The sequence below is a fragment of the Dermacentor andersoni genome, chromosome 2, assembly GCF_023375885.2.
Source record: "Dermacentor andersoni chromosome 2, qqDerAnde1_hic_scaffold, whole genome shotgun sequence".
Taxonomy (NCBI): Eukaryota; Metazoa; Arthropoda; class Arachnida; order Ixodida; family Ixodidae; genus Dermacentor; species Dermacentor andersoni.
In genome coordinates, this window is record NC_092815.1 from 202,930,160 (window position 1) to 202,957,605 (window position 27,446).

A 27,446-nucleotide genomic window follows, 5' to 3' on the forward strand; every position below is an offset into this window, starting at 1 on the left:
TTGAGCTCTGAAGTCGTCCCAGATTAAGTAGAGTGAGAAATAATAAGAAGTTGACCATACTTTGCTTTATTTGTTATTTTCCTTCAGCAGTGTTTGGATCTCAGTGGCTCAGTACAATGCGAACTATATTAGCGACTTTAGCAATTAGCAATTTTGGCAATAATCGGTGGAAGAGAAACCGCAATAGAACTAATACAAACAAGAAAAGAAAAAGAAAAACTAAACGCCGCTTCATTAGTTCAACACGGGAGCACATTGTCACCTTTTTCATGTGCTTCAGGGACATTTCAAAATTACAGGAATCCTCATTCAAACAACTGTATGAGGCCTCATCTGTATTTCTTCTTTCTTTGGTCTTCATTATTTCGCACAGAGCTTGCATTCTATAGCCAGTAGACTAAAATCTGCTTGACTACTTTCGTACAGTGTGACGGTGCTTAACGTAAATGCTAGACTAGATGAAAGAAAATACGTAAAGTATTTCAACTTGCGCTCTAAACTACATCACATAGTAAAAGTATTTTCCATCTCTCCCCCACGGCGCCTATCGAAACCAAATGCGCAGTTTCAGAACCTTAAATACCACTATTTTAGGTTGTAAAATCGATGGTTGTTGCCGTATAATAGAGGTACGATCGAGTTTTCTTAATCACGAGCGAAGCCCTTGAGGGCAAATTTTTAGGTACGAGCACGAACGTGACACGGCACAGCACTACCAAAATTGAGTTCTGATATTCAGGTTTCAATTTCAGGTGGCATATATTTGCGAAGCGCTGTTGTGAAGGTAATTACAATTACGGGAGAATATGTTCAGGCGAACTCTCAAAGCTTTTCGTTGATAAGTGTTTTTCGCCAAAGGATGGTCATCGTCCATAATATTATTAATATTAATATGTCCGGCATCAGGATTGGCTAAAGTTTTCTCGTACGAGCTATTCTAGCCGTGAGAGGTTTTTGTGAGGACTATACTCTGTTACATGCGTAGCAATCGACGCGGTGGAGGCTAGAGAGACTTCTTGCCATGACTTCGCTCGCACTTGGATATAGTTCGAAATTTTTTTACGACAATTGTGCGCAACTGTTTTTTATATAGGCTCAGCATTGAATGAAAGACGCTTTAATCCTTAGAAATGAACGGACCGTGGCATACGGCCGCTAATGCGTTGTTTTAGGTGACTTTTATTTTCGTTATTTTTTGGGGTTTCTTATATGCAGCCCGTTGCCAGGAGCCGGACTTGCATGCTCGTGCGAGTGGACGCTGTCGGCGCGCAGCGAAGCATAGACGGAATACGCGAAGTGATAACTTTTCTTGGCCGAACTTCTTGCGTAGATTCCATAGCGTTGACTGCTACGTATGGAGCGGAGTATAGACGAAAGTAAATGTGGTACGCACCTGTGGTAAAAGCATGAGCCATGCAGCTGCAGAGTGACAGCAGAGGGAGAAAATAATCTGGTGCGGCCCCTGCAAGTAGGAAAAAAGTGATGTGTTGTAGTGCGGCCTGCGGTCCATAAATCACTGGACCTGCACAAGTTTTCAGGCACGTAAAGATGTACTTGCTTCTGGTCAGCAGATTCGTTCCGTGCATGACTTTTTTCCGTGTTTTTGGTTTTCGTGCGACGAAAATAAGGAACAACACACCTTGCATTAATCATTTACGATGCGGATATGAATAAACATAAACACGCTCGCCAACCGGATGTAGAAGTTACAACAAAATACTGGGACGGAATAGGGCTGGTGCACGGTAACGTATACTAGCCGAGACTTCCGCCCAAAAGTTAAGCCAGCACTTGGGCGGCAACGATAACGAGAGACTGCGGCTAAAGACTGGAAAGTGAAATGCAGTGCGTGTTCCCTTCCTGGCGCAAAGAGGCTGCTCGAGTTAACGTGAAGCACCGTGAGTGAAGAGCAACCAATTTGCACGAAACCTCAGCAGCGACGCTTCCTTATCATACACCGGTGCCATTTCGCGATAGGTAAAAAACTGCCGACTGCATATTTTAGGATGCTGTTGCAGCTGAATTGAGAGGCATCTAGTGCTGTATTTGTGAGTTACCTCAATGAACTGTGTCTAGTACATCAATGGGGAAAAAGATTGCCTCAAGTCTTACGTGATTTGACATCATGCGTGCATTGTTATGCTGATAAGCATGTACGATGTCGATAACTATTCTTCTCACAATAATTTTATCATGCCATTTTTGTACCACCTGCATCAAAAGCCGGCACATACAGTCAAAATGCGCGGAGTCGTAGATGGCAAACTGTGACCTAAGAATCAGTGTAGGCTTCGGAAGAAGTGAGATTATTTAGCAACAATCAATAATACGATATTCCAGTTTTTTTTCTTTCGCTAAACGTAAGAGCAGTGAATAAAGATAAAGCGGTCGACAAGATAATAAAGTAAGCTTATTTACCACATAAATACACTGATGTACATAAGCGGTGAGGATGGCAGGATAAAAGCTGCACAACGCCAGCTTGACTGGTCCCAATCGCCCGTTAAATACACGCAGCAACATGACAACATAGTCACGACACGTACTTGCTGCAGGAAAAAAAATTATATACTTATAGCAAAAGCAGGAAGGCTATAGCGTTGAACGGTAAAAAATACTTTTTAAGCGGCACAAGAAACCTAATATTCGCAACAATCCTTGCAGCAAACTGTTTTTAGATACATGACGTACGTCTTCACCGGCAAGTTTGAATTTGTTGGGTGTAAAAAGAAGACAGCAGCAGAGTGTTCGAAGGCCATGACTTGTACGTGGGCGTGTAACTACCCAATGTTCAGGCTATCGATTCAGTCGAAAAGCAACATGCTTTAGTTACTTTGTAATGTTTCCTATGTTAATAGTACCTTTGATGACGTCATAGTTCAAACGAACACATAAGTGCTGGTGAAACCGCGCCGACGTTGGGGCGGGTATAAACGAACAGGACAGTTGAACGTTGAGGGCAAGCTGTGGCTTCGGAGGCCTTTGAAGAAATGCGGTTTTTTGGCGAGAAACGTAATAGAATATTCTAGTAGTTCTTTACAAGAAGTAAGGGCAGTAAACATAGATGAAGGAGAACATAAGAAGTGTATTTAGCACATTTGTGCACTGATGTAGTGTCAACCGCAAAATTTTACGGAACACAAAATCTAAGGAAATGTTGAATATCTGCGCAGCCTCACAAGGAAGCCTAGTATTCGCATTTAAAGCCTCTACCAGTATTCGTAAACAACATTGGCATGTTCGGCTTTACTAAGTACTGTTAGAGGCTGCTCAGAAATTTAACGTTTTCTGACATCCCGTGCTCCGTAAACTTCTATGGTTGACGGTGTGGACGTGGTGGGGACAACCGTCCCGTCGTGTGCGCTGCTTCGCCATAGTGTAACTAAACCAACTGGTTCACTTCGGGACCCTTACACGTGTAGGTCGACATTCGTAAAGGTGGTCTACTCGTAAATGTTTAAACTTCAGAATGCGCATTGTAACGGAGGTCTGAAATAGCACGTAAGGCGTTCCTCGCGAGTGAACACCAGTTACCTATCGGTCTCTTAGGATCAACTGACCAAATAATGAAGGGGACAACAGCCCAGGTAAGCAGCAAATAATCCGTTATAAATCAGAAGTTGATGCGGTATAAGTAATAATCTCTGGCATCTGCGCGAGATGACAGAGATACTTAGTTTATTTTGTAAGTAATGCCCTAAGATGATCCCATGGAATCAGTTGATAAGAAAGCAATGCCCAAAGTTGTAGCTGTAGCGAAAATTTGTTTTCCTATCGTTCGTGTCGGGGAAATCACAAGGCGTGGAGTTCGCTCTCAATATGTTCTTCTTTCTCTTCAAGCCATTTAACTGATGAGAGGTCTTCACCGGCCATGCATTTATGTAATATCTTTTTATTGGTGGTAGAAGGAGAGAATTAAACGACGCTCAGCAAGCACGAACAATCCTCATGCTGTTTTATGTTATTATAAACATGTAGTTAAATTTGACTTCACGCTAACTATAGGTTTTCTATTAGGCATTCATAGTATCGCGCTTTGAATAATATATCAACATACCATCCTGCATAAAGTTTTCACAAAATACAGGTAATATATTAGACAGAGCACAGGCTGTCATTGTAGTACAGCGTTTCGCCTTGGTTCATTCAAGAGCACCTAATTTACTTCATCCATCACGCGAGCAGCGTTAAGTGCCCTTTCCCGACAAGTACTTCCGCTAAGCATAGGCAACTTCTAAAATAAAACAGCAGCCCGTTGAATTCACTCATAAAACGCTTATAACATGCATGGTTGCATTATAACTCTTTTGAAGGGTTCTGCATGGAAAAGAGCAATAGAATGCACTAATGCATGTTTAATTGTCATTTCACAGTACCACTTCGAAAACAAAAAATCATCTCGCTGGTATTAAGGTGGCGCTTTTTGTTGTGAACGTGTGCCGTGTGCAAAAGCTACCTTCTTCTTTGCGACTTACACACTCGCGTACAATTTCGCTGCTCGTTTCCCGCAGAGTAAGTGGCTGCTGTTCTCCGGGAACTCGTTTCTCAATCGAGCACCAGATGGAAGTGCTCGCGCCGCGTTTTCCGCTCGTTAAAGCTTAGGTCTTGGAACAGTTAGTTTCCCGGAGCTGCGTACGTTAGCTGAGCTTCCGCATTCCCTGAAGCTAGCATCTTATCGCACCTGTACGTAAGCGCGCGTGCGAAAACAAAATGGAATACACATGACATTTGAACATCTCTAATCTTTTGCAACTGGAGTGGGGGCAAGAAAAAATCAGAGCCTCCCTTCCCACTTGAAAAGTTATTCCTGTACTTGACAGGTTAGTCAGCGACACATATTTGCATTGCTCTCTGGTTTCTATCTATATTGATTTCAGTTTACCGCGGAATACTGAGGGCACGCGGAACTTTTACTTCAAGCTTGTGATGTATATTTAGAAACGTGGCAGCGCCGTGATGCGTTCCATTTTGAGCCAGAAGTTCAGAACAAATTCCCATCTGGAAATATGAAAACATGGGGAATTATGAAGACATTCGCCTCATTGGCCATTATACCGGACGTTTTCTTTTTTCGCGTTGGCCGAATTCTGTATAATTGCCTGCCACAGATACTGCGATCTTGCTCCTTAACACTGGCTACTGGAACAGGCAGCATTGAACCAAAGATAGGAATACATAACTGACGCACATAAAAAGAGATGCTTACGTCCGGACAAGGCGCCGACATCTCCTCATGTAACTCTAATGTAAGAAATAGAAATTCAATTATTAACATTTTAATTATTGTTTTTGCGGCACATATTGTACATCACCAAATTTTGTTTCATCGACTCGCTGATGCCCTTTTACGTGCACATATCAAATATGTGCACATGAAAAGATAAATAATAAATGTGGATAGCTAGACACTGCGGAAGGACATTGATTATTATAAGCATATTACCCGCCGTGGTTGCTCAGTGGCTATGGTGTTGGGCTGCTGAGCACGAGGTCGCGGGATCGAATCCCGGCCATGGCGGCCGCATTTCGATGGGGGCGAAATGAGAAAACACCCGTGTACTTAGATTTAGGTGCACGTTAAAGAACCCCAGGTGGTCGAAATTTCCGGAGTCCTCCACTACGGCGTGCCTCATAATCAGAAAGTGGTTTTGGCACGTAATACACCATAAATTTTTTTTATTATTATAAACATATTGGAGGCACAGGGCGTAATATGGCATCGTCCAGGCTAGTTTATTTATCGGATGCACAATGTCAACGGTTGGTGCATTGCGAATCAATGTCTCATAGAAGCAGATCTTCACAAAAGAAGTAAATTATATAAAAGGGAACTTGGTGCCCATGTAGCTGTGCGCCCTTTGTAGACTTTCGAAGAAAAAAGAACAATTGCGTGTTCGTTGTAATAAATGAAAGACGTTCCAAAAATGAAACTTCTCATACCATAAAGAATGAAGTGCAAGAAAATGCTCGCAGTGCAAAAACAAAAAAAAAACTTATTTCCTGGAGACTATCAAAAATACGTGGACCTTGTTATATACGGGGTGATCATTTATAGGTTATCAGAACTTTTTAAAATGGATATTGACATATGACATAGTTTCAGACCTTTCGCTGGACTATTCGATGAGGCGTACATTACTTGTACGAGAATAGTAAACGTGTATGAACTTATTCAAGAAAAAAGACACAAATTCACTCCCTAATTAATTACATTAAGGGACATATTGTAATTTACCAATTACAGACAGTGTATATGCAAGCTGTACCCACTTGGAGTAAGTTTACAGGATGGCGCCAGCTTCGACTAGTTATTTTCCAAAATGTGGCACGACATACATGGGTGCTCCAGTTACTTTTGTGTGTCAATAGATAAAGGAAGTTTTGTTCCAAAAATGTAACAAGAGCGCATTATTACGGCCAGTTCAATGGCACCTATCTTGAAACTGGTGTCATCCCGGGAGTTAATTTCCAGCGGATGGTTCGTGCAAGCTCATCGGCTGCAATTCATAAATCGCAATATGTGGTGCAAAGTAATTATTTAAAAGGTAATTAGTGATTTGTTAGTTAATTTAACAAGTGCATCGATTTCTCGTAGGAGAATTGTCCGTCTCTTCGAATAGTTCAGCTGAAGGATTGCAATTATGCACTGTGCCACAGGCGATTTCTGAACATTCTGTAAAACTTAGAAATTATGAACTGATATATATCGAAGCCCAATGAATTACCTACGCTAATTTCAAGTCACCATACCTGCTTGTTGTATACTCACGTCGAGCTATTTGTCACACGCGCATTGTTTGTATATATATTTTATTTTTAGAGATCCATTGCAGAAAGTAGCAAGTATTTATTTTCACTGTGCCTCGTCTGGTCTCTGGCAATAGCTTATTCATTGTCATTAGGAAAGAAATATAACTTCCAAAATATATACATTAGGCGTGGAATACTGTTTTACAGGCAAAATCAAATATTTTTGTTGCGATTTTTCGTACTGTCTCTGAGCAAGGTTGTGCAGGTGTCAGCTGGTTTTGCATTTCTGCATTGAGTTTTTTTATTTACGACTTACGGCGTCACGAGGCAATCTTTTCTTCGTGGTCGTTGCACGGGACCAAATGCGTGCTGCCGAATTTTTTCACATTTGGAACTCAAGATATCACCACATAGGAAAGAAGAAGATGGAGCGCCGAGCAGTGCAGACGTGGAAGCATCGGCTCTGTCTTTTTTTTCCATGCTCCGCTCGTCAAGTTTGAGAGTGCAACGAAAAGAAGCATGTCACTGAATCCGCGAAGCGACGGTGAATCGACTGACACCAAGATTCGAGGTGGGACTCGTATTTTCACCATTTTACGGAGCCTTTCTAAAACGCCGACTTGAGCTTAGCGGAGCTAAGCTTAGTAAGGAGTAGGGCCTCTGTTGAGCCTAGTAAGCCCACCTGCCCGCAGGTATGGCGGATGCAAACATGGAAGATCAAGATTTCGCTGGAAATGAAGCAAACAATGCTCAGGACGAATTCGGCTGGCAAGTAGTGGCTGGCCGAAGATCACGAGCTAGCACAAAGGCTGTGGATGAGGAGAGCACATTGCCACGTAATCAGCGAGACCATGACATCAAGAAAACCGCCGTCGGTGGAATGGTTAAATATCGGATTATCAAAGCTTCGAGGATGCCTCAACTGCCCGAGGAGCACAGAAAGATCATTATACGGCCTCGAGGAGGGCTCAATTTGAACAAGGTGAGCACCACCACGATTGGTTCTGCAGTCATCGAGGCGCCCGGCCTAACGGAAGAGGAGGTCCGTGAAGATGTCGTGTGCCCAAACTTCACTCTAACTATCATCGTAGTCAGCACAGCTAAGCCCGAACACGCTGCGAAGTACGTTATAATCAAGTCTTTCATGATTATGGAAGCGGAATACGAGGTTAATGCATACGAAGCGGCAGCACATGCTACATGCAAAGGCGTCATCCGAAGTGTGGACATCGGAGAATCCCAAGCTATAATAACAAGAAATATCGTGCATGACTTGAACTCGCTTGCGCTGGCTCCTAAGCGCATCAAAACGTGGGGATCGGTCATTGTACTTTTCGGTGGACGCAAAGTGCCCAAGTTTGTCAGGTATGAATCCACACTAGTGAGATGCTACCTTTACAGAAAGCAATTCAACGTCTGCTTCATCTGCGGTAGGGTTGGGCACCACTCTGATGTGTGTCCAACACCTGACTTCGTTCAGTGCAGGGGATGTGGAACTCGCAACCCAGGAGATGAACATGTGTGTGTACCTAGGTGTAAATTTTGTGAAGGCGATCACCCTACCGGCGACAAGTTTTGTAAGCAAAGATTTCAAGCGCCATACTTCGTACGACTCCGTCGAAGAGAGCGCAACAGGACTCGGTCGTCAACAAGAGTGCAGTCGGAGGCGCAACAGCTAGCGCTCAACCATCGCCCCGAGGACAGGGAGCACTCACGCTCCAGGAGTCGCATCAGATCCAGGCATTGTTCGCTATCCAGGGAGTTAAGGCGCTCCAAGTCAAGGGAAGCGCAGGTGGGCTTCGTGCAAAGGGACTCAATACCTGGCGAGAAGACGACGCCAGGAACCACCTGGGCTGACAAAGTCAAAGGTATGGCAAGGGTTGCTGGGGGTGCTTCGGCGGCTCTGGGTGCTGACAATGATGCCAGAATAGAACAATTAATTAAAGAAGAAGCATCTTTAAGAAAAGCTCATGAAGAATTGACCAGGCAGGTAGTAGAGCTTCGTAAAAAAGAGCAGTCGAGCCCTGCTAGAGTAGAGATAGATAGACCTGTAAGCAAAAGAAATGATCCAGGGGAATCCAGCTCCCCTGCCCCTAAAAAGAGAGCGGTGAGTTCCGAGGATGATTCAGTCTTCTCAGCCCTCAGTGAAATAAAAGAGGCAATTAAAGCGATAAGAGAGACAGTGGAAACGACCAACTTTAAAGTGGACAAATTGTGGAAATGGAGGCTAACGGCGGAAAAAAGAATTAGAAAATGGAGGCGCGAGGGGATGACGACGATGAGTATCTGCCATCGGAGGCGGATAGTACAAAGTCCATTCATGGATTGTCGGGGACCATCACAAAGAGGAAAATAGCGGGCAATAGAAAGGCAGCCTCGCCTAATAACAATGGACAGTAATCATGGATTTAACGTGTGGCAATGGAATTGTCATAGGTTCCAACACAAAAAAGCAGCACTGCAACAGGTGATCCGGTCATCTGAAGCCAGGCCAAAGATAATTATGCTGCAGGAAACCTTAGCGGACGAAATTATGCTTACTGGGTACAAAGTTATATGCAGATACAAAAAAAATGTGGAGGGGTTGGCGGCTTTCATTGACAAAAGGTTGCTATACATTGAGCATGAGATTCACCTTAGGCATTCCAGGTTTGAATTTATTCTAGTTCAGATAATCCTTAAAATGAACAGAGGTAAGACGCAAAGCATTTTCTGCTTGAATATTTACAGCAGTCCTAACGACATGAGACAGAGGTTTAGACCACTCTTCAACAAGGTGCTTTTGGTTGCCAAAAACTCCCCGCTCATTATTGGATGGAACTTTAATGCTCCCTATCACACATGGGGATACACTTGGGACACAAAGAAGGGAGAGGAACTATGGAGTCTTGCCACGGATCTGGGGTTATGCTTGATTACTGATCCGGCGTATCCCACCCGTTGTGGCACGTCCACAAGCAGGGACTCCACACCAGATCTTACTTTTGTAAACAATTCAAGAGGAGCCAATTGGGAAAATTCAAACTTGGATCTCGGCAGCGATCATTACATCATACACATAACAATACGCATACCGAGACAGGAAACTAGAAACTTCAAATTCACTTATTGGGATCAGTTCAGAAAAATCAGGGCGAACAGAAGGAAAGTGGGGCCTCTAGATGCCGAGCAGGAGCCCCTTCAGACAAGGGTCATCCAGCTCAGAGAGGACGTCAAAGAGGCCACTAAAGAAATCAGGACAGAGGAAAGTATTGAAGCTATGGACAGCAGGCTGGCGCATCTGATTGAGGCCAAACAGGCTCTATTACAGAGATGGAAAACGCAGAGACTTAACAGAAGGCTAAGGAAAAAATAGCGCAATTAAACAGAGAAATTGATGATCGTTCGAAGACCCTCGTGAAGCAACAGTGGGATAAGATCTGTAATTCGCCTGATGGTAGACTCAAACATGAAGGTAGCTGTAACCTCCTCAAGCACTTGCTCAACGAGAATGAAACAAGCACAAGCAAGAGAACAGCTATAGCTAAGTTGGTTCATCAGGAAAGCCAAGATAACACAGAGAGGGATACCATGGATAGTCTCGCAGCCAAATATCTCCCACTTAAACAACCTAACGAAGGAGACGAGAGCCCCGAATATATGGGAGGCATATGTGAAGAACTTGACCGGAACTTCCCTGAGAGTGAAGTGAGGGCGGCTCTTCACAGCCTTAATGGTAGATCGGCGGCTGGTCCTGACGGAATAACTAACAAGATATTAAGAAATCTAGATGATGAATCGATTTCTTATCTAACTGAACACTTCAATGAATGTTGGAGAAAAGGGGTATACTCACAGGAATGGAGGGTTGCCAATACTGTCCTCATAGCAAAGCCAGGCAAACAACTCACTCTGGACAACCTCTGTCCTATTCCCTTAACGTCATGTCTAGGCAAAGCTAGGGAACATGTCATCCTAAATCGACTCACGAAAAACATTGAGCAGAACGACATCCTCCCATACAACTTGATCGGCTTTCGTCCCGGGCTGTCAACTCAGGATGCTACGCTGCTGATCAAACACCAACTTATACAGGCCTGCCCAGCGCATATGAAAGATCTTTTGGGATTGGATGTGGAAAAAGCTTTTGATCGTATAAAGCATAAGGCAATACTTGACGTTCTCTCGGAAATGGGTTTAGGTAACAGACTTTTTAACATGACTAAGGACTTTCTTAGAAATAGAGCTGCACAACTCATGCTAGGTGAGCTTAAATCAGAAGCTAAGAATTTGGGAAATAGGGGCACTCTACAAGGGGCTGTGCTCTCACCCATGCTATTCAAGTTAGCAATGTCCAAGGTTGCAAGAAATCTGGAGAAAACTGAGGGTATACATTCTGTGATATATGCCGACGACATAACCACATGGAGTGCCAAGAGTAATGTAGGACAGACAGAGACCAGATTACAGGAAAGTTTATATGTTGTAGAGAAAACACTGAAAGACATGGGGTTGAAATGCTCGGGAGCCAAATCAGAACTCTTAGTAATTAAGCATCGCAGAAAAGGTCGTAAACCAAGAGGTTACATTCCCGAAGATGAGCCAAGAGTGTGCTTATACACTCATGAAGGATTCGCAATCAGGCTAGTTGAAAAAAATCAAGGTTCTTGGGTATCACATAGACGGAAACAATGCTAACTATAGAACAATACAACATATTTCGAATAAAACAGATGAAGTCATTAGGTTACTAAGGAGAATTACCAATAGACACAGAGGCTTAGGAGAGGACAGCGCTTTGAAGCTAATACACGCCTTTGCTCTCTATCACTTCACTTATGTGGCTGGATTATTCGAATGGAAGCAGGCAGAACTTAACAAACTTAATGTGATGCTCAGGAAGCTCGTTAAAGTAGCCCTAGGGATACCCAGTAACGCTGCAACCGACAGACTCACGAGTCTAGGGGTGCACAACACAATGGAAGAAATCGCGTAGGCCCAACAGCTAGCGCAACAAGAAAGATCGACAAAGTCACGAGCTGGCAGGAACATATTACAGGCAATAGGTGCAGAACTGAGTACATCAAGGAGCCTAATAGAGGCTGAAGTAGAATTAAGGACTGAAGTTAGGAACAAGATCAGAACGAACCCTCTCCCCAGAAACATGCATCCAGAATATAATGTCGAAAGGAGAAAGGCAAGACCTAAAGCACTCTTGCAGGAAATAGAGCAGCAGAACCAACTGGCAGCTATAGTTGATGCTGCCCGGGTGAAAGGTAAAGAAGCATATGCGGCCATTTTATCAAATTATCAAGGGAAGGTGCAAGACGCCCTCACTATTTTCATCAAGGACCCCATGGTGGCGGAGCAAGCGGCAGTTGCTCTAGCTATCAGGAGTAATAAGTGGGCCTGCATTTACAATGATTCTAAATCCCCTGTAAGGTGTTTTGATAAAGACTACGTAGCTGGAGTTGCAGCTGAACTGTTCGAAAACATTGGGATTATGAGAACTGAAATCCGATGGTTTCCTGCGCATATGGGGAAAGTGGACGAGACTCTGGTAAACCTCAATGAGGTTGCTCATGACTTTCCACGAGGACTTGCTAACCGTGACAGTCTGTGATGTGTGGTGCGCGACATGGTGCGGTAATCGGGACGGTCAGGAGCAGACGACAAGGAGTGCGCGCGCCGAGGCGGATTCCGTGCTGGAAGAAGGAAAACAACGACGCCGAAGAGCTTCCGGCACGAGAACGCGCGGCGCATGAAAAACAACAAAAAGAAGAAAAAGCGTGGTGCGCTGGCAGAAGGGGGGAGACGCAGAGGAGACGCAGGGGAGACGCCAGGAGGAGGTCAACCACCGGAGCGGGCGTTGAAGATGGGCCGTCGGGTTCCGGACCCGAGCCACCAGGACTTCACCCGACCGGGGCCTCCTGCCAACCTGTTTCTATGCGTCGCCCGTCTACCTGAGCGAGCCGCCAGCTCGTCAAGGCCGGTGAGCTTCTGCGCCCGTGGGCAGCACGAGAAAAGTTGGGCTACGGGCCCGAGTTCTACGCCAGCTGCCCGGCCAGAACGCCGCCCCCGTCTGTCGTGCCGCCTGCTGCCCGAGGCCGGCGTTCGAGCTTCTGTGCTCGTGGGCAAGACAAGAGCATTCGGGCTACGGGCCCGAGCTCTACACCCAGCTGCCCGGCCACAACGCCGCCGCCGTCTGCTCGTGCCACCAAGCCGCCCGGTTTACCTCTCCGAGCCAGAGCTGGCCAGCTCCGGTCACCCGGTCAACGAACGTACACCACGACCTTTGGTGAGACCGGCGCCACTCCTTTCGTCAGCGTGTCGCCGCGTCGCCGCGCCGAGACTGTTGTGTGTCCCTGCCGCCGTGGCAAGCCCGGACTCGCACACTACTTAGCTCCGTACTAGCCCCAAATGTGTCTTGATGTGTATTTGAGTGTTTCTTTTATGTTTGCTATTTCCTTCTATTTATTTTTTAGCCTTCTTTAGTTCCATTAAACGTTTGTGTGTGTGGGTTCGAAACGAACGGCTTTGTTCTCAATTGGGTTCTCGCCTAAGAGAACCATCAGAACCTTTTGAGCACACGAACCTTTGCCCCCATATTAGGGGCATCCCACAGTCACAACCGAGCCGTTCACCATCAAGCCAGGGAATCTAGAGATCATTTAATAAGATACAATGACGTTACCAAACATTACTATTTAGGACACAGACAATTCCCATTGCCACATTCAAAACTGAACAGGGCTCAGACAGTCTCACTGCGCTTATTGCAAACGGGTACATATCCCACACCGTACAGCATTAATAAAATATATCCAAAGAGGGAGATTAAGATGGACTGCAATGACTGTAATGGCATCATTGGAATCAGACATATGTTGGCGGGGTGTCCCGCGACTCTCCCCATCCTCGTTGAAGAATGGACACAGTGGGAGAAAAGGATTCAAAGCCCATTGTTTCACGACCAACTAATGGCAGTCCAGAGGGCCCATGATGCCGCTGAAAGGCATGGCCTGACAGTGCCAACGTGAGAACGGCCCGCCTTGCCTTAAGAAGTCGAGCCTCCGCACCTCATTACAATAAAAGTTTTCACACACACAAGCACCACATGGAAAATCAACTTGTTTCTTTTTTTCCAGTGTAATTAGGAAAAGTTGTTCAGTGTTTCAGCTTGACTTGCGGTAGTTATGCCACGTAAGAAATTGTGCACTGCTAATACACCAGCACAGACCACAAAACACGGGTAAAGGGAGGGCACATACGTACACAAACGCCAAATGAAAGCTAATAGTCAGCGAAAATAAAGACGCCAGCAAGAAAAGCAGTTTGACCAAGTAAAAACATAGTATAGGCGCAGCCTTCATATTTCAAAAGTTCTACCAGCGCAACAGTTTTTCCTGGTATCTTGGTTACTAGACCAACGCCTAGGTAACTTAGATTTTCGGGCACTTCGCACGTGCTTTCATTAGTGCATAAAACCGCTTCAGCCGCACATTGACACTTTCAAGATACCAGTTGACACGAGCGTGCTCCCTCTTGCGTTAAATCACTGTATTTTTTGAAGCTATCATTTTGTTTAAATGAGGACTGTCGACAGGTCTGCTATGAGAACCACCGACGCGCACATGTCGACGGGAATATTCCCGCCGCTAAATTATAGAGCGTAGCTATTAAGCTGGCTTGTTGATAGGTGCTGCTTCTGCTGTCACCATCACCAACCAAGGAACATAGATTGCGCAAGACATCGTAACTTTCTAAGGACAGCAAATGAAATTCTTCTCTTCTTAGCACCTCTTGAAACTTTCAGCGCAAGCCTTAAAGGTTGCCTAAAGAAAAACATGATATAGAACCGCGGCTACAAAATACTGGCCTTAACGTCGAGCTGTCGCCTCATATGAAACCTGAAGCAATTAAAATACGCGTCCTTGCAGTTCGCTCACGCGTGGCATGATGGAATTTAAAAGGAAGTGCACATGCATCGTGAAATATTTGCGTTGTACGGGGGGTCACTTTAAGTTTTCAAGAATGTTTAAAAAGCGCCTGCTAGATATAACAAAATTCTATTCCCTTAGGTGTAGCATACAGAGAGGCAGACATTACTTGCACAAGAAATCGAAGCACCCGCCCAACTAAATAAAAGAATACAACTAAACTTCCCGTATAATTACTTTAGGGCGCATATTACAACATACAAATTGAAGTTAGTGAATTTGCAAGGCATCTCTATTTGCAGTTAATTTCTAAAATGATATTAGTTTGGAGATATACGCCATCAAACTCTGCATAACGTTTAGTGTTGTTCCATGTATCTTCTTTAAGAAAACGCTCTTATATGCACTGAAGCCCAAAAGTAACTGGAACGCCCGTGTATTCCGTTCCACAGTTGTGAAATAATATCTCGTGACTGGTTACATCCAGGAGATAAATTTCAAATGGATATGCCTTGCATCTCACCGGCTACACTTATTTTTTGAAATATGGGCCGTAAAGGAAATAATTAGGAAGTAAATTAGTAAATTTTACTGAGTAGTTTAATATGTGGTTAGATTTCTCGTGCTAGTAATGTCCGCCTCTTCCCATAATCCCGCTCAAGGAAAATAAATATGCTGACGGCAACAGGTGATTTTTAAAAAAAATTTCCCTTATAACTAAACATGATCGCCCCGTGTTCGAGGGGCTGGTTTACTTAGTTGCCGTATACCGCAAAGAGCCTTCTTGTCTGATTTTCTTTTTGCGCCCTTTGTCATCGGCTGGCATTATGACTTCGTTACCGCCAGTATCGGTCATTTGTTGCAGCGGGTGATAAAAACTCGGAGTCGAAGCGAAAAAAAGAATCCTTGCAATATACAGGCCCAGAGCCCCGCGTTTCTTTTATGCTGTCCACATGGGCATAACGGAAAAATATGTTTTTTTGTGGGAACTTGCACCTAACTTACCGGCGTAAGTTTGGAATGTTGGTATTTAGAAGCCTAAAATCACGAGACGCTTGCTTTCATAAGCTGAGTTGTGCCATTGTTCTCGTGTGCGTGAGGGTAAGGTTATCCAAGTGCTTTTTCAATCACGAGGTTAAAAACCAGTGGAGGACGAATATTCCAAGTGTCCAATACGAGATCACATACTACATACCCAACTATTCGGATCTGTATTCGAAAAGGAAGTATCCGGTATTTCTGAATGTTAATAACTTGCGATATATTTACAAACATCCGAGTGCTGAAGCCTGGCAAGTGTTCTCCGCCTACTAAACAAAGTATTGTAAATTATCAGAAGTGACCTGACTAAATTGTTGCAGCAATCGAGAAACAGAATAGAATATGCAAGCTTTGTTTGCGATTTCGCAGCTGAAGCATGCGTGACAACGTTTGATTTTGGCTTTGTCAGTCGTTCAGTGTCAGTCGTTCAACTACCTAGCAATGGTTTACTTTTTTATGACTCTTTTCAGACTTTTTTAAGATTCTTTTATGCGTGTCTACGGCCCACATATTAAATCGTTAAGCAGTTTGTTTTTCTGTCTGTCAATGATTCCTGGTCTTCTTACGGCAGCTGTTTACTAGCCTCTTTAAAAAAGAAGCTGTTCATGCAGCAGCCATTTTCCCTTGCGGATATTGCTAGCCACCTGGCTTTGAGGCTGTTGAGAGATTATTGGGGTGTTTTAGTAGTCATGTCAATTTGTGACCTCGTGTTGAAAACGGGTCGTTTGTTCTTAATAGCTGTGTTTTTGGACTGGTCAGTGCAGGTGTGGTACCCGACTATTCCTAAAAAATATTCCTGCTCCAAATGTATGCGTCTGTGTTTGGCTATTAGACATTCGATTCGATATCCGGCACTTGACATATTCTATTCGGCCTCGAAAAAATGTTTATATGCGCCCACCTTCAGTAAAAACCGATTTTCTTTTTTGTATGCCGAAAAATGGAAATGGTACCTGCCTCTGACATATGCGAAGGTTGCAAGAACGGTAACGTATTCCAACATACTCCATAACTTGGGCCCTATAACGCAAAACTATTCCAGTCCATTTTTATTCCAATCTTCTGGCCTAAAATCTACGTAACCGCCGACGCAAGCATCGGGCCGTGACTCACAGCGGGGCTTGAACCGCCCTGTCAAACGTTCTCGTCGTCCAAAGAAGGCCACTTTTGCTTTCTTTGAAAACGAATACCATTGACAATTTGTGACGGGTATTTCTTATCTAGCTGGCAGAAGTGCAGAGGCTTTCAATGGGCTCGAGCTAGCTTAGCGAAAGACGATAACCGGATTAGGAGAGTGTTGTCGGCGTCTGGGATTGGAGCGCTTCTCCCGGCTGAGCTAGCGGTGACTGGTCGAAAATCGCGGCAGCGTGCAACCGGTGTGTAGAAACGCAGCTAAAGCGGATTCTCAGCGTAGAAAATTTAGCAGAGCGGTATGATGTACGTCGAGAAAGGGCTCGACAACGCTGTACTGCCACGCAAAGAATGCGTATTATAGGCAAACACATCTATTCTCTTCGGCAGCTCCGGGTAGGAAGTGCCAGAGAGATCAGCGGGCAGCCATCATCAATTCATTTCAGAACAGAGCAGTCTCCGGCTATCCCCCCCCCCCCCCCTCCCCTAAAATTCAGTTTTGTTTGGCATAATATTGGATCTTTAATGCGTACAAGTCACTTTGACGCTGCGAGTTCACACGGATTTGTGGCGTCGCGTGACGGACAGGCAAAGTGGCGGCCGCCCAAAAGCGTTTGGCCAATCGCGGATGACTGCTGGTGAACAATGAGCAGAATCGGGAATAATTGTTCTTTTTTTTCGCCTATTCATGCATAATTAGTACACTTCATATCATATATCATTATATATCATATATGATATCATTTCGCTCTTTTAGTGACGTCGCGGGGCACACAGGCGAAGCGGGTGTAGGCTGAAACATTTTTGACCAATCGTGCAGCGCTAATTGGTGCAAGAACGGAATAAAAATATTTTAGAATAGCTTCATGTTAGAGCGCCCCTCATCTCGGTGTTATTTTCGCCTCAAAATGGATCACCGTTACGGGTAATAGCGCGTATGGGCCATTTTAGTACACCGATTTCTCGGGAAGTGCGCTCTGAAAATATTACGGTAAGCGATGCCTAGAATAGTTTAAAACAGTCGGCTAAGCATTACAACACTGTTTATCAAGTCTGCAAGCTCGATTACAATCGAAAACCTGCAATAGGGCCGCATGTGTACTTTATATTGAAGAAAAGCGCTAAGCATCGCGGCATGCAAATAAAAGGGTAAATAATTTTTGACAAGATTTTGTACTGTATACGTCGTTGCCTAAAGCTGTGTGCAATAACAAGTATCAAGTGAGCTACGGTCTTCGAAGAAGACCCGCAGCTCACTGGCGCTTGTCTCTGTGCTTGTCTCTGTGACCTTTCTGGTGCCCCGTGTCCACTCTTGCACTAGTCACTTCAGCATGGAATACCGACTAGCCCGGTCTCACACCCTGCTTCAGTTCGAAGAAGGCCACCCGACTATACAGTGATTTCACAATATGGCGAGGTTAATAGTTAGAGCTGTTGGCTGGCATGTGTCAGGTGGAGTGGGGTTGTGGGTATTTTATTTTAACTTTTAGTTTGATGTGAACCTGAAGCGTCCGCACACGGGATTTTGCATGAGGTGATTATGGTATGAGGGGGATTGTATTAGGGAATTATGAGGGGAATGGTATTTTGGGAAACTTCCTTTATGCTAGAAATATATCACTCATGACCTACAGTTTGTTACAGAACTTCACTAAGGTGTGCATTGTAGGCACAAACAAGTCACTTAACTGGAGTAGGACCGATTCCGTAGTCTACATTCTTTGCATTTATTGAGTTTTACTTTCAGTTTCAGTCTTACTTTTCATTGGCCTTAGGGAGGTTAGAACAACTGGCGAGGCTTATGCAGTGCTGACTAATGGTAACATCCTCTGCTATAGAGCACTTCCAGATAAGAAGCAGTAGGGAGTAGGATTCCTAATCTATAAAGGCATAGTGGCAGCATTGACGAATTTGCAGCTCCAATGAGACGGCAGCAGCAGTCGTTATAAAGCTTAACAAGAGGTATATAATAAAGGTAGTTCAAGCTTGCGCTCCAACCTTCAGTCGCGATAAGGAAGAAATTGGTCATTTTCATGAAAATGTTGAATTGGCGACAAGAAAAGTGCAAACTCAGTATACTCTTCTCATGGGTGATCTCAGTGGAAAAGTGGAAAAAAAGCAGGCTGGTGAACAAGCAATCGGCAACTACGGCAACGGTTCTAGGAATACTAGAAGAGAGATGTAGGTAGAATTCGTGAAAATGAATAAGCTGTGAACAATGAACACCTTCTTCAGGAAGCGTAGCAGCAGTAGGTGGACCTGTAAAAGTCCTCATGCCGAAACAATAAATAAAATTGATTTCATACTTTCTTCCACTCCCAGCATAGTTCAGTATGTATAAGTGTTAGGTAGGGTAAAGTGCTGTGATCATAGGTTAGTGAGGTCTAGGATTCGCCTCAATTTGAAGAAGGAAATAGCAAAATTGCTCAAGAAGAAAGAAGCCAACCTAGGCGCAGTAAGGGTAAAAGCAGACCGATTCAGGCTGGTACTTGCAAACAAATATGCAGCCTTAGAACAAAGAGATGACGATGACATAGAAGTAACCGTAACTAGGCTGGCTTCAAAAGCAGCAACTGAAGTAGGAGGTAATGCACCAAGGCAACCAAAAGGTACGCCCTCCAAAGTAACGAAGGAACTAATAAAGAAACGACAAAGAATTCGCGAAACGCTCAAAATGGGACAACGAAGGGAAAATAAGGGATCTTTGAAGTTATAACGTAAGGAACACTCAGGAAGCAGTAAAAAATTGACGCAGCAGGAAATCAGTCAGAAGGAAACTTGGCCTAGGGCAAGCCAAGATGTATGCACTGAAACATAAGCAGGGTAGGATCATCAGCAATTTCAAAGATATAGTAAAAGCAACACAAGAATTATATAAACGAGAAGAAATGGGGTTAACCGAGGGGCCATATTTTATTAGTCATATCATACGAAGTCTACAAACACTGACACCAAGGAAAACGTAGGGGTAACCACTTGTGCTTAACAAATGAAATAAAGAAACAATAAATTAATGGAAATGAAAGCGGATGAAAAAACAACTTGCCGGAGGTGGGGAACGATCCCACAACCTTCGCATTTTGCGTGCCGTGCTCTACCAATTGAGCTACCATGGCGCGTTTCCACGTTCACATGCCTGGATATTTGCTTCCTTGTAGAACCCTGGGAGTGTTAGCCACCACCACCACTCACAGACCTTGGCGGCGGACGTGGAACATCCTTTCTGCCGCAGACCTCACGGGAACGTAATGTTTTTGGATTAGGGCATCCGGTCAATAAACCCCCACATGCTACCTGAAGGCATCAATGTTGCCGGATTCGAGACCCTCGTTATGTAATAAACGAGAAGAAAAGGGTCAACCTAGCGGCCCCGTTTTATAAGTCATATCCTAAGAAGCCAACAAACACTGACACCAAGGACAACATAGGGGAAATTATTTGTGCTTAATAAATGGAATAATGAAACGATAAATTAATGGAAATGGTGGAGGCGACATCATGCTTGAAAGCTGACGGCCCTTTATACGAACTCGTTCATGACTTCAAGGGTCGCAAAGAAGTGGAGGAGTGGCAAAGTTATATTGATTTACAGAAAGGGAGATGTTAAGGAATTGAAACATTATATGCCCATTAGCTTACTTCCGGTGTAATGTAAAATGAAGTCGAGGTTTCGACGAAAGCCCGTCTAGTCGGGATGAAACATGAAGCAATAAAACGGTAGACAGCGACCAAAACAAATGCTAAAAATGGATAAATCTTTAAGACGTTTCGACTTCGGTGGGGAAGCCTTGTTCACAATGAATTAAAGGGAAGTTCATGGAAGCTTATGTATTCTTCAGCACGTGACGTAAGCAGCTCGTGTACGACGGGGGGAGGGTCCCCTCCCTTCGTTTGAGCGTGTGACGTGTTTTCTGTATCTCCAACGATTTCAGGTAAAGCCGCGATTTCAAGTTTCTTTCTTGGTCAATAATTCTTGAGCTTTCCCAGTCATCGCAAACACCACTTAAAGCGCGTACATAAACAGGGACCAAAAAAACGACGATCTTCGTCGTTCTTTGGTCTTTTTCTATGTGCGCGCTGTAAGTGATGTTTGCAATGGAATACCAACTAGCCTGTACCCACACCCTCTTTCCCAGTTAATCTTGCGGCCCGTTGCATCCGTGTGCGCGGCAAGGGCATTCGAAACTGTTCGTTTCTTTTTGACATTGTTCTGATGCTGCCACAGTCTGTGTCTAAAGGTGCCCGATTCACCGACGTATGTATAGTCGCAATCTACACAAAGTATCTTGTAGACTACGCGAGGAAACATCTCTCTCGGGAGCCTGTCCTTACCGCCCACGAGTGCGTGCCTCAGCCTAAAGACAGGCACGTGTGGCACCTCAACGTTATAACTGCGCAGAACGCGAGACTATGTTTCCCTTATCCCAGGAACGTAAGGTATGGCAGCACGCTGTCTCGGTCACGAATTAGCCGATCGGACGGAATTGGACAGGCGGCGCTCCACAGCACTGAAAAAAAGACGAGGCATAACCGCTTGCCGAGCGATCACCTGGCACGCGGTCTTTGAAACGACCTTCTGCTGGGGTGCAAATGCGGTTGGCGCGTTTGAACAGGGAGGCAGCAACCAACCTCTTGTGAGCGTCAGAATGAACGTATTGAAAGATTAGGTAGTGGCCAGCGTTCGTGTCCTTGCGCTATACGCTAAACGACAGCGATCCATCGCCACTGTTGACAAGCACGTCCGGAAATGGGAGCCCTCCGTCTCAACTGTGGATTGGATGGCCTTTTCCTGACTGTTCATGTGCGCAGTGAACGAAGCCAAAAAGCTGCGCCGTATTACGCAAAAAGAGTCGTCCACAGCTCACAAAAAATATTGTCCTAGGACTGATGGATGTGAGAGCGCGACTTTCCAGCCAATCCGTCGTAAGATTGGCAGCGGTAACAGAGACGCAGGCACCCACTGCCGTACCATAGATTGTCCCTGTAGAAGACCTTGTAGAAGCAGAAGTACGTGTTGCCAAGGCAAAACTTCTTTAAGATTTATTCATTTCATCATTTCTTTAGGTCAGACCCTGCCATTCTATTGGTTCATATATTATAGAATTTTCACCAAGCTAATTTCCAATAAAATAAAGGCAACCCTAGAAGTAGGTCTACCAAGAGAATAGGTTTGCCTCAGGAAGGCATACTCTACAATGGATCCCATCGATGTCATCAATCAGATAATCGAGAAATCTGCTCGGTTCAATAAGCCTCGCTGTATAGCTTCCACAGATTACGAAAAGGCATTTGATTCAGTAAGAGTACCAGGAGTCATAGAGGCATTAGGTAGATATCGTGGAAAATATCTACAGAGATTCCACCGCTAGCTTAATTTTCCACAAGAAAAGTTGAACGATACCTGTGAAGAAAGGAGTCAGACAAGGAGACACAATCTCTCGAATGCTATTCACTGCATGCTTGGAAGAAGTATTCAAGCTATTAAAGTGGGAAGATCTAGGAGCCAGGATCAACGGCGGATATCTCTGCAACTTTCGGTTAGCAGATGACATTGTCCTATTCAGATACACTGGGAACGAGTTACAGTAAATGACTGAGGACCTTAACAGAGAAAGTGTAAGAGTGGGGTTGAATATTGATATGCAGAAAAGAAAGATAATGATCAATAGCCAGGCAAGGGAACAACAGTTCTGGTTCGCCAGTCAGCATGTAGAGTTTGTGAAAGAGTTCGTTTACCTAGGTCAATTACTCCAGGGCGCCCTGATCATGAGAAGAAAATTTACAGAAGAATAAAAATGGGTCTGAACGCATTCTGCAAACATTGGCAGATCCTGAGTGGAAGCTTCATCATCATCAGCAGCAGCCTGATTACGCCCACTGCAGGGCAAAGGCCTCTCCCATACTTCTCTAACTACCCCAGTCATGTACTAATTGTGGCCATGTTGTCCCTGCAAACTTCTTAATCTCATCCGCCCACCTAACTTTCTGCCGTCCTCCGCTACGCTTCCCTTCCCTTGGAATCCAGTCCGTAACCCTTAATGACCATCGGTTATCTTCCCTCCTCATTACAAGTCCTGCCCATGCCTATTTCTTTTTCTTGATTTCAACTAAAATATCATTAACCCGCGTTTGTTCGCTCACCCAATCTGCTCTTTTCTTAGCGCTTAACGTTACACCTATCATTCTTCTTTCCATAGCTCGTTGCGTCGTTCTGAATTTCAGTAGAACCCTTTTCGTAAGCCTCCAGATTTCTGCCCCGTACGTGAGTACTGGTAAGACACAGCTGTTGTGCACTTTTCTCTGGCAACCTGCTGTTCATGGTATGAGAATACCTGCTTTCTTTAGAGACTGTTAAACATTACTTTAGTTTTCTAGAGATTAATTTTCAGACCCACCCTTCTGCTTTGCCTCTCCAGGTGAGTGAGCATGCATTGCAGTTGGTCACCTGAGTTACTAAGCAAGGCAATATCATCAGCGAATCGCAAGTTATTAAGGTATTCTCCATTAACTCTTATCCCCAATTCTTCTCAATCCAGGTCCCTGAATACTTCCTGTAAACACGCCGTGAATAGCATTGGAGAAATCGTATCTCCCTGCCTGACGCCTTTCTTTATTGGGATTTTATTGCTTTCTTTATGGAGGACCACGGTGGCTGTGGAGCCGCCATGGATATCTTTCAGTATTTTTACATACGGATCGTCTACACCCTGATTCTGCAATGCCTCCACGACTGTTGAGGTTTCGACTGAGTCAAACGCTTTCTCGTAATCAATGAAAACTATATATAAGGGTTGATTATATTCCGCACATTTCTCTATCACCTGATTGATGGTGTGAATATGGTCTATTGTTGAGTAGCCTTTATGGAATCCTGCCTGGTCCTTTGGTTGATGGAAGTCTAAGGTGTTCCTGATTCTATTTGCAATTACCTTAGTAAATACTTTGTAGGCAACGGACAGTAAACTGATCGGTCTCTAATTTTTCAAGTCTTTGGCGTCCCCTTTCTTATGGATTAGGCTCATGTTAGCGTTTTTCCAAGATTCCGGTACGCTCGAAGTCATGAGGCATTGCGTATACAGGGTGGCCAGCTTTCCTAGAACAATCTGCCCACTATCCTTCAACAAATCTGCTGTTACCTGATCCTCCACAGCTGCCTTCCCCCTTTGCATAGCTCCCAAGGCTTTCTTTACTTCTTCCGGAGTTACTTGCGGGATTTCAAATTCCTCTAGAATATTCTCTCTTACATTATCGTCGTGTGTGCGACTGGTACTGTACAAATCTCTATAGAACTCCTCAGCCACTTGAACGATCTCATCCATATTAGTAATGATATTGCCGGCTTTGTCTTTTAACGCATACATCTGATTCTTGCGTATTCCTAGTTTCTTTTTTACTGCTTTTAAGCTTCCTCCGTTCCTGAGAGCATGTTCAATTCTATCCATATTAGACTTCCTTATGTCAGCTGTCTTATGCTTGCTGATTAACTTCGAAAGTTCTGCCAGTTCTATTCTAGCTGTAGGGTTAGAGGCTTTTATACATTGCTGTTTCTTGATCATACCTGTGGTCTCCTGCGATAGCTTACTGGTATCCTGTCTAACGGAGTTGCCACCGGCTTCTATTCCAGACTCCTTAATGATGCCCTTAAGGTTGTCGCTCATTGCTTCAACACTAAGGTCTTCTTCCTGTGTTAAAGCAGAATACCTGTTATGTAGCTTGATGCGGAATTCCTCTATTTTCCCTCTTACCGATAACTCATTCATCGGCTTCTTATGTACCAGTTTCTTCCGTTCCCTCCTCAAGTCTAGGCTAATTCGAGTTCTTATCATCCTATGGTCACTGCAGCGGACCTTGCCGAGCACGTCCACATCTTGTATGATGCAAGGGTTAGCGCAGAGCATAAAGTCTATTTCATTTCTTGTCTGGTAATTCGGGCTCCTCCACGTCCACTTTCGGCTATCCCGCTTGCGGAAGAAGGTATTCATTATCCGCATATTATTCTGTTCTGCAAAGTCTACTAATAACTCTCCCCTGCTATTCCTAATGCCTATGCCATATTCCCCCACTGCCTTGTCTTCAGCCTGCTTCTTGCCTACCTTGGCATTGAAGTCGCCCATCAGTACAGTGTATTTTGTTTTGACCTTACCCATCCTCAATTCCACGTCTTCATAGAAGCTTTCGAATTCCTGGTCATCATGACTGGATGTAGGGGCGTACACCTGTACGACCTTCAATTTGTACCTCTTATTAAGGTTTACAACAAGACCTTCCACCTTGTCGTTAATGCTACCCTGTACGTTACCAGCTATATTCTTATTTATCAGGAATCCGACTCCTAGTTCTCGCCTCTCCGCTAAGACCCGGTAGCACAGGACGTGCCCGCTTTTTAGCACTGTATATTCTTCATTTGTCCTCCTAACTTCACTGAGCCCTATTATATCCCATTTACGGCCCTCTAATTCCTCCAATAGCACTGCTAGACTCGCCTCTCTAGATAACCTTCTAGCGGTAAACGTTGCCAGGTTCAGATTGCCAGGTCGCCAGATTGCCAGGTTCAGAGGCGTAGAGGTAGAGCATCCGCCTGCGTGCAAGAGGACCGTGGTTCGAATCCTGGTGCCACGCAATTTTCCACAGGATTAAAAAAAACTCCGCGTGTTGATAAAATTGCACAAACAGGCCTGGAGTGCGGCCTCATCTCGGTGACCAGAACCGGTAACGCACTCCCTCACCAGAGCAGGATTGGCCACCCTGTTGCATTACTTGGCCACAATCTCCCATATGAACACAACAATTAAACCCCGGCCGTCAGTCCCCAGCAGCTGCGAAGCAACTTACCACAGTGGCGGTCAGACCTGCGACGCAACAGAGGGTGCTAAGAATCCCTGGATCCGGACAGGCAGCCATAGGAGAGGAAGCTTACCATTATGATTAAAATGAAAGGTGCGAAATCAATGCATTCTACTGGTGCTGACATATGGGGCAGAAACTTCGAGACTGGCAAAGAAGCTCGAAAGCACGGTAGACACCAAACTAAGATCGATGAAACGAAGAATGTTAGGCGTAGCTTTAAGCAGCAGTTAGAGAGCGGTGTGGCTCAGAGAGCAAACAGGGATGGTCGATATTCTAAATGACATTAAGAGATGGAAATGGAGCTGGGCAGGTCATGTAATCAATAAGTTAGATAACCGGTGGACCGTTAGGGTTACAGAATGGATGCTAAGAGAAGAGAAAGACATTCGAAGGCGGCATATTAGGGGGGGGGGATGAAATTGAGAAATTCACGGCCGCTTGTTGGAATTTGTTGGCGCAGGACAGGGCTAATTGGACTTCGCAGGGAAGAGGCCTTCGTCCTACAGTGGACACAAAATACGCGGCTGTTGTCGCTGACGATGATGACTTTTAGTTCTGATGTGTGTGAGAGAGGGAGAGAACTAAAGTTTTATTTTCTGAAACGGTAATCTGAGTCAGAAGCCGGTTCACCCTAGGTGGGAGGATTCCTCATTCCAAGAACCCTCTGGCTTGGGCTGCCTCCTTGGCTCCGGCGACGAGACGGCTTTGGTCGTCCAAGTCATCAGAAGAAAGCTTGGCATCCCACGTTTCAGTTGTCGTATGGATCTGCAGTGACTTGGGGAACTCTCTCGTGCTTCTTTGGGGCGTCCTTCTTTGGAGTCGTCTTGTGGAGCTTGTGAGGTAGGCTCTGCGGATGTGTCACGCAGTGGGCAATCGTAGACCATGTGGTACAGGGTGTCGGGGACGTCGCAATGGGGGCATGTGCACGAGTACTGCGTAGGATATAGTCTGTGCGTGATTAATCTGTGTACGTAGGTGTTTCTCTGTAGCCGAAGCAGGATGACTTCTTCCTCTTTGCTGAGATTCTTGTATGGTGAAGCGTATGTTCTTCTGCTCAGTCGGTGATATTGCAGAAGCTCCGAGTACTTTAGAACGATGTCATCAACGTTGGTGGGCAGCCTAGTGTGGGATGACAGGAAAGTCCGGCTGGTGCGCTCGCGGGCAGCGGCGTGTGCCGCCTCATTTCCTGTCATGCCCTGATGGCCTGGAACCCAGTTGATGTGGGTGTCGGGGAGCGGGGCGCATGCGATGTGATTTCTAAATATTTGGACTGCGGTTTCTCATATGCATCCTTCTTGATGGTTGCGAGCTGCTGCTTGGGAGTCTGTTAGGATTACTGCTACTTCAGGGCAAGTTGTTATTGCTGAAGGCGAACGATGTGTTAATTGCTGTGAATTAACAAGAGACTTCAAGGAAGCAAAGTCAGTTGCAGGGGTCATGGGAGTGCGAAGTCTCGTGCTGTGCGATTTCCAGTCGAAAGATTTGCAGAACATCTTCAAGCATTTCTCATACGGATCTGCACGCAATAGCGGCGAAGGCGCCTCTCTAGCTTTCTTCTGCTCTTCGGCTTAAATACAACGTACATTTCACATAGCACATTAAGCCTCATCAACAATTGCGGAGCCAGCAGCAATTGCTGTCGCAGTGAAACACGCGCAAGTGGAGTTAAACGCATAAATAACTACCATCTTTACCTACTTCCGCGGTGCTGATGGCAGACTACAGAAAAGTGACTCTACAGAATGTGTGCAGTTGTCA

General features: G+C 44.9%; 1 protein-coding gene across 3 annotated transcripts in view; it reads right to left on the minus strand.

Moving 5' to 3' along the window:
* LOC126540226 (chymotrypsin-like protease CTRL-1) overlaps positions 1 to 27,446 on the minus strand; it is a 139,154-nt gene that overhangs the window by 99,243 nt on the left and 12,465 nt on the right. For all 3 annotated transcript variants that reach the window (XM_055075895.2, XM_055075894.2, XM_050187024.3), the window contains exon 2: positions 1,394 to 1,462. In XM_055075895.2, the coding sequence (XP_054931870.1) occupies positions 1,394 to 1,462 (69 nt within the window). The remainder of the gene's footprint in view (positions 1 to 1,393; positions 1,463 to 27,446) is intronic.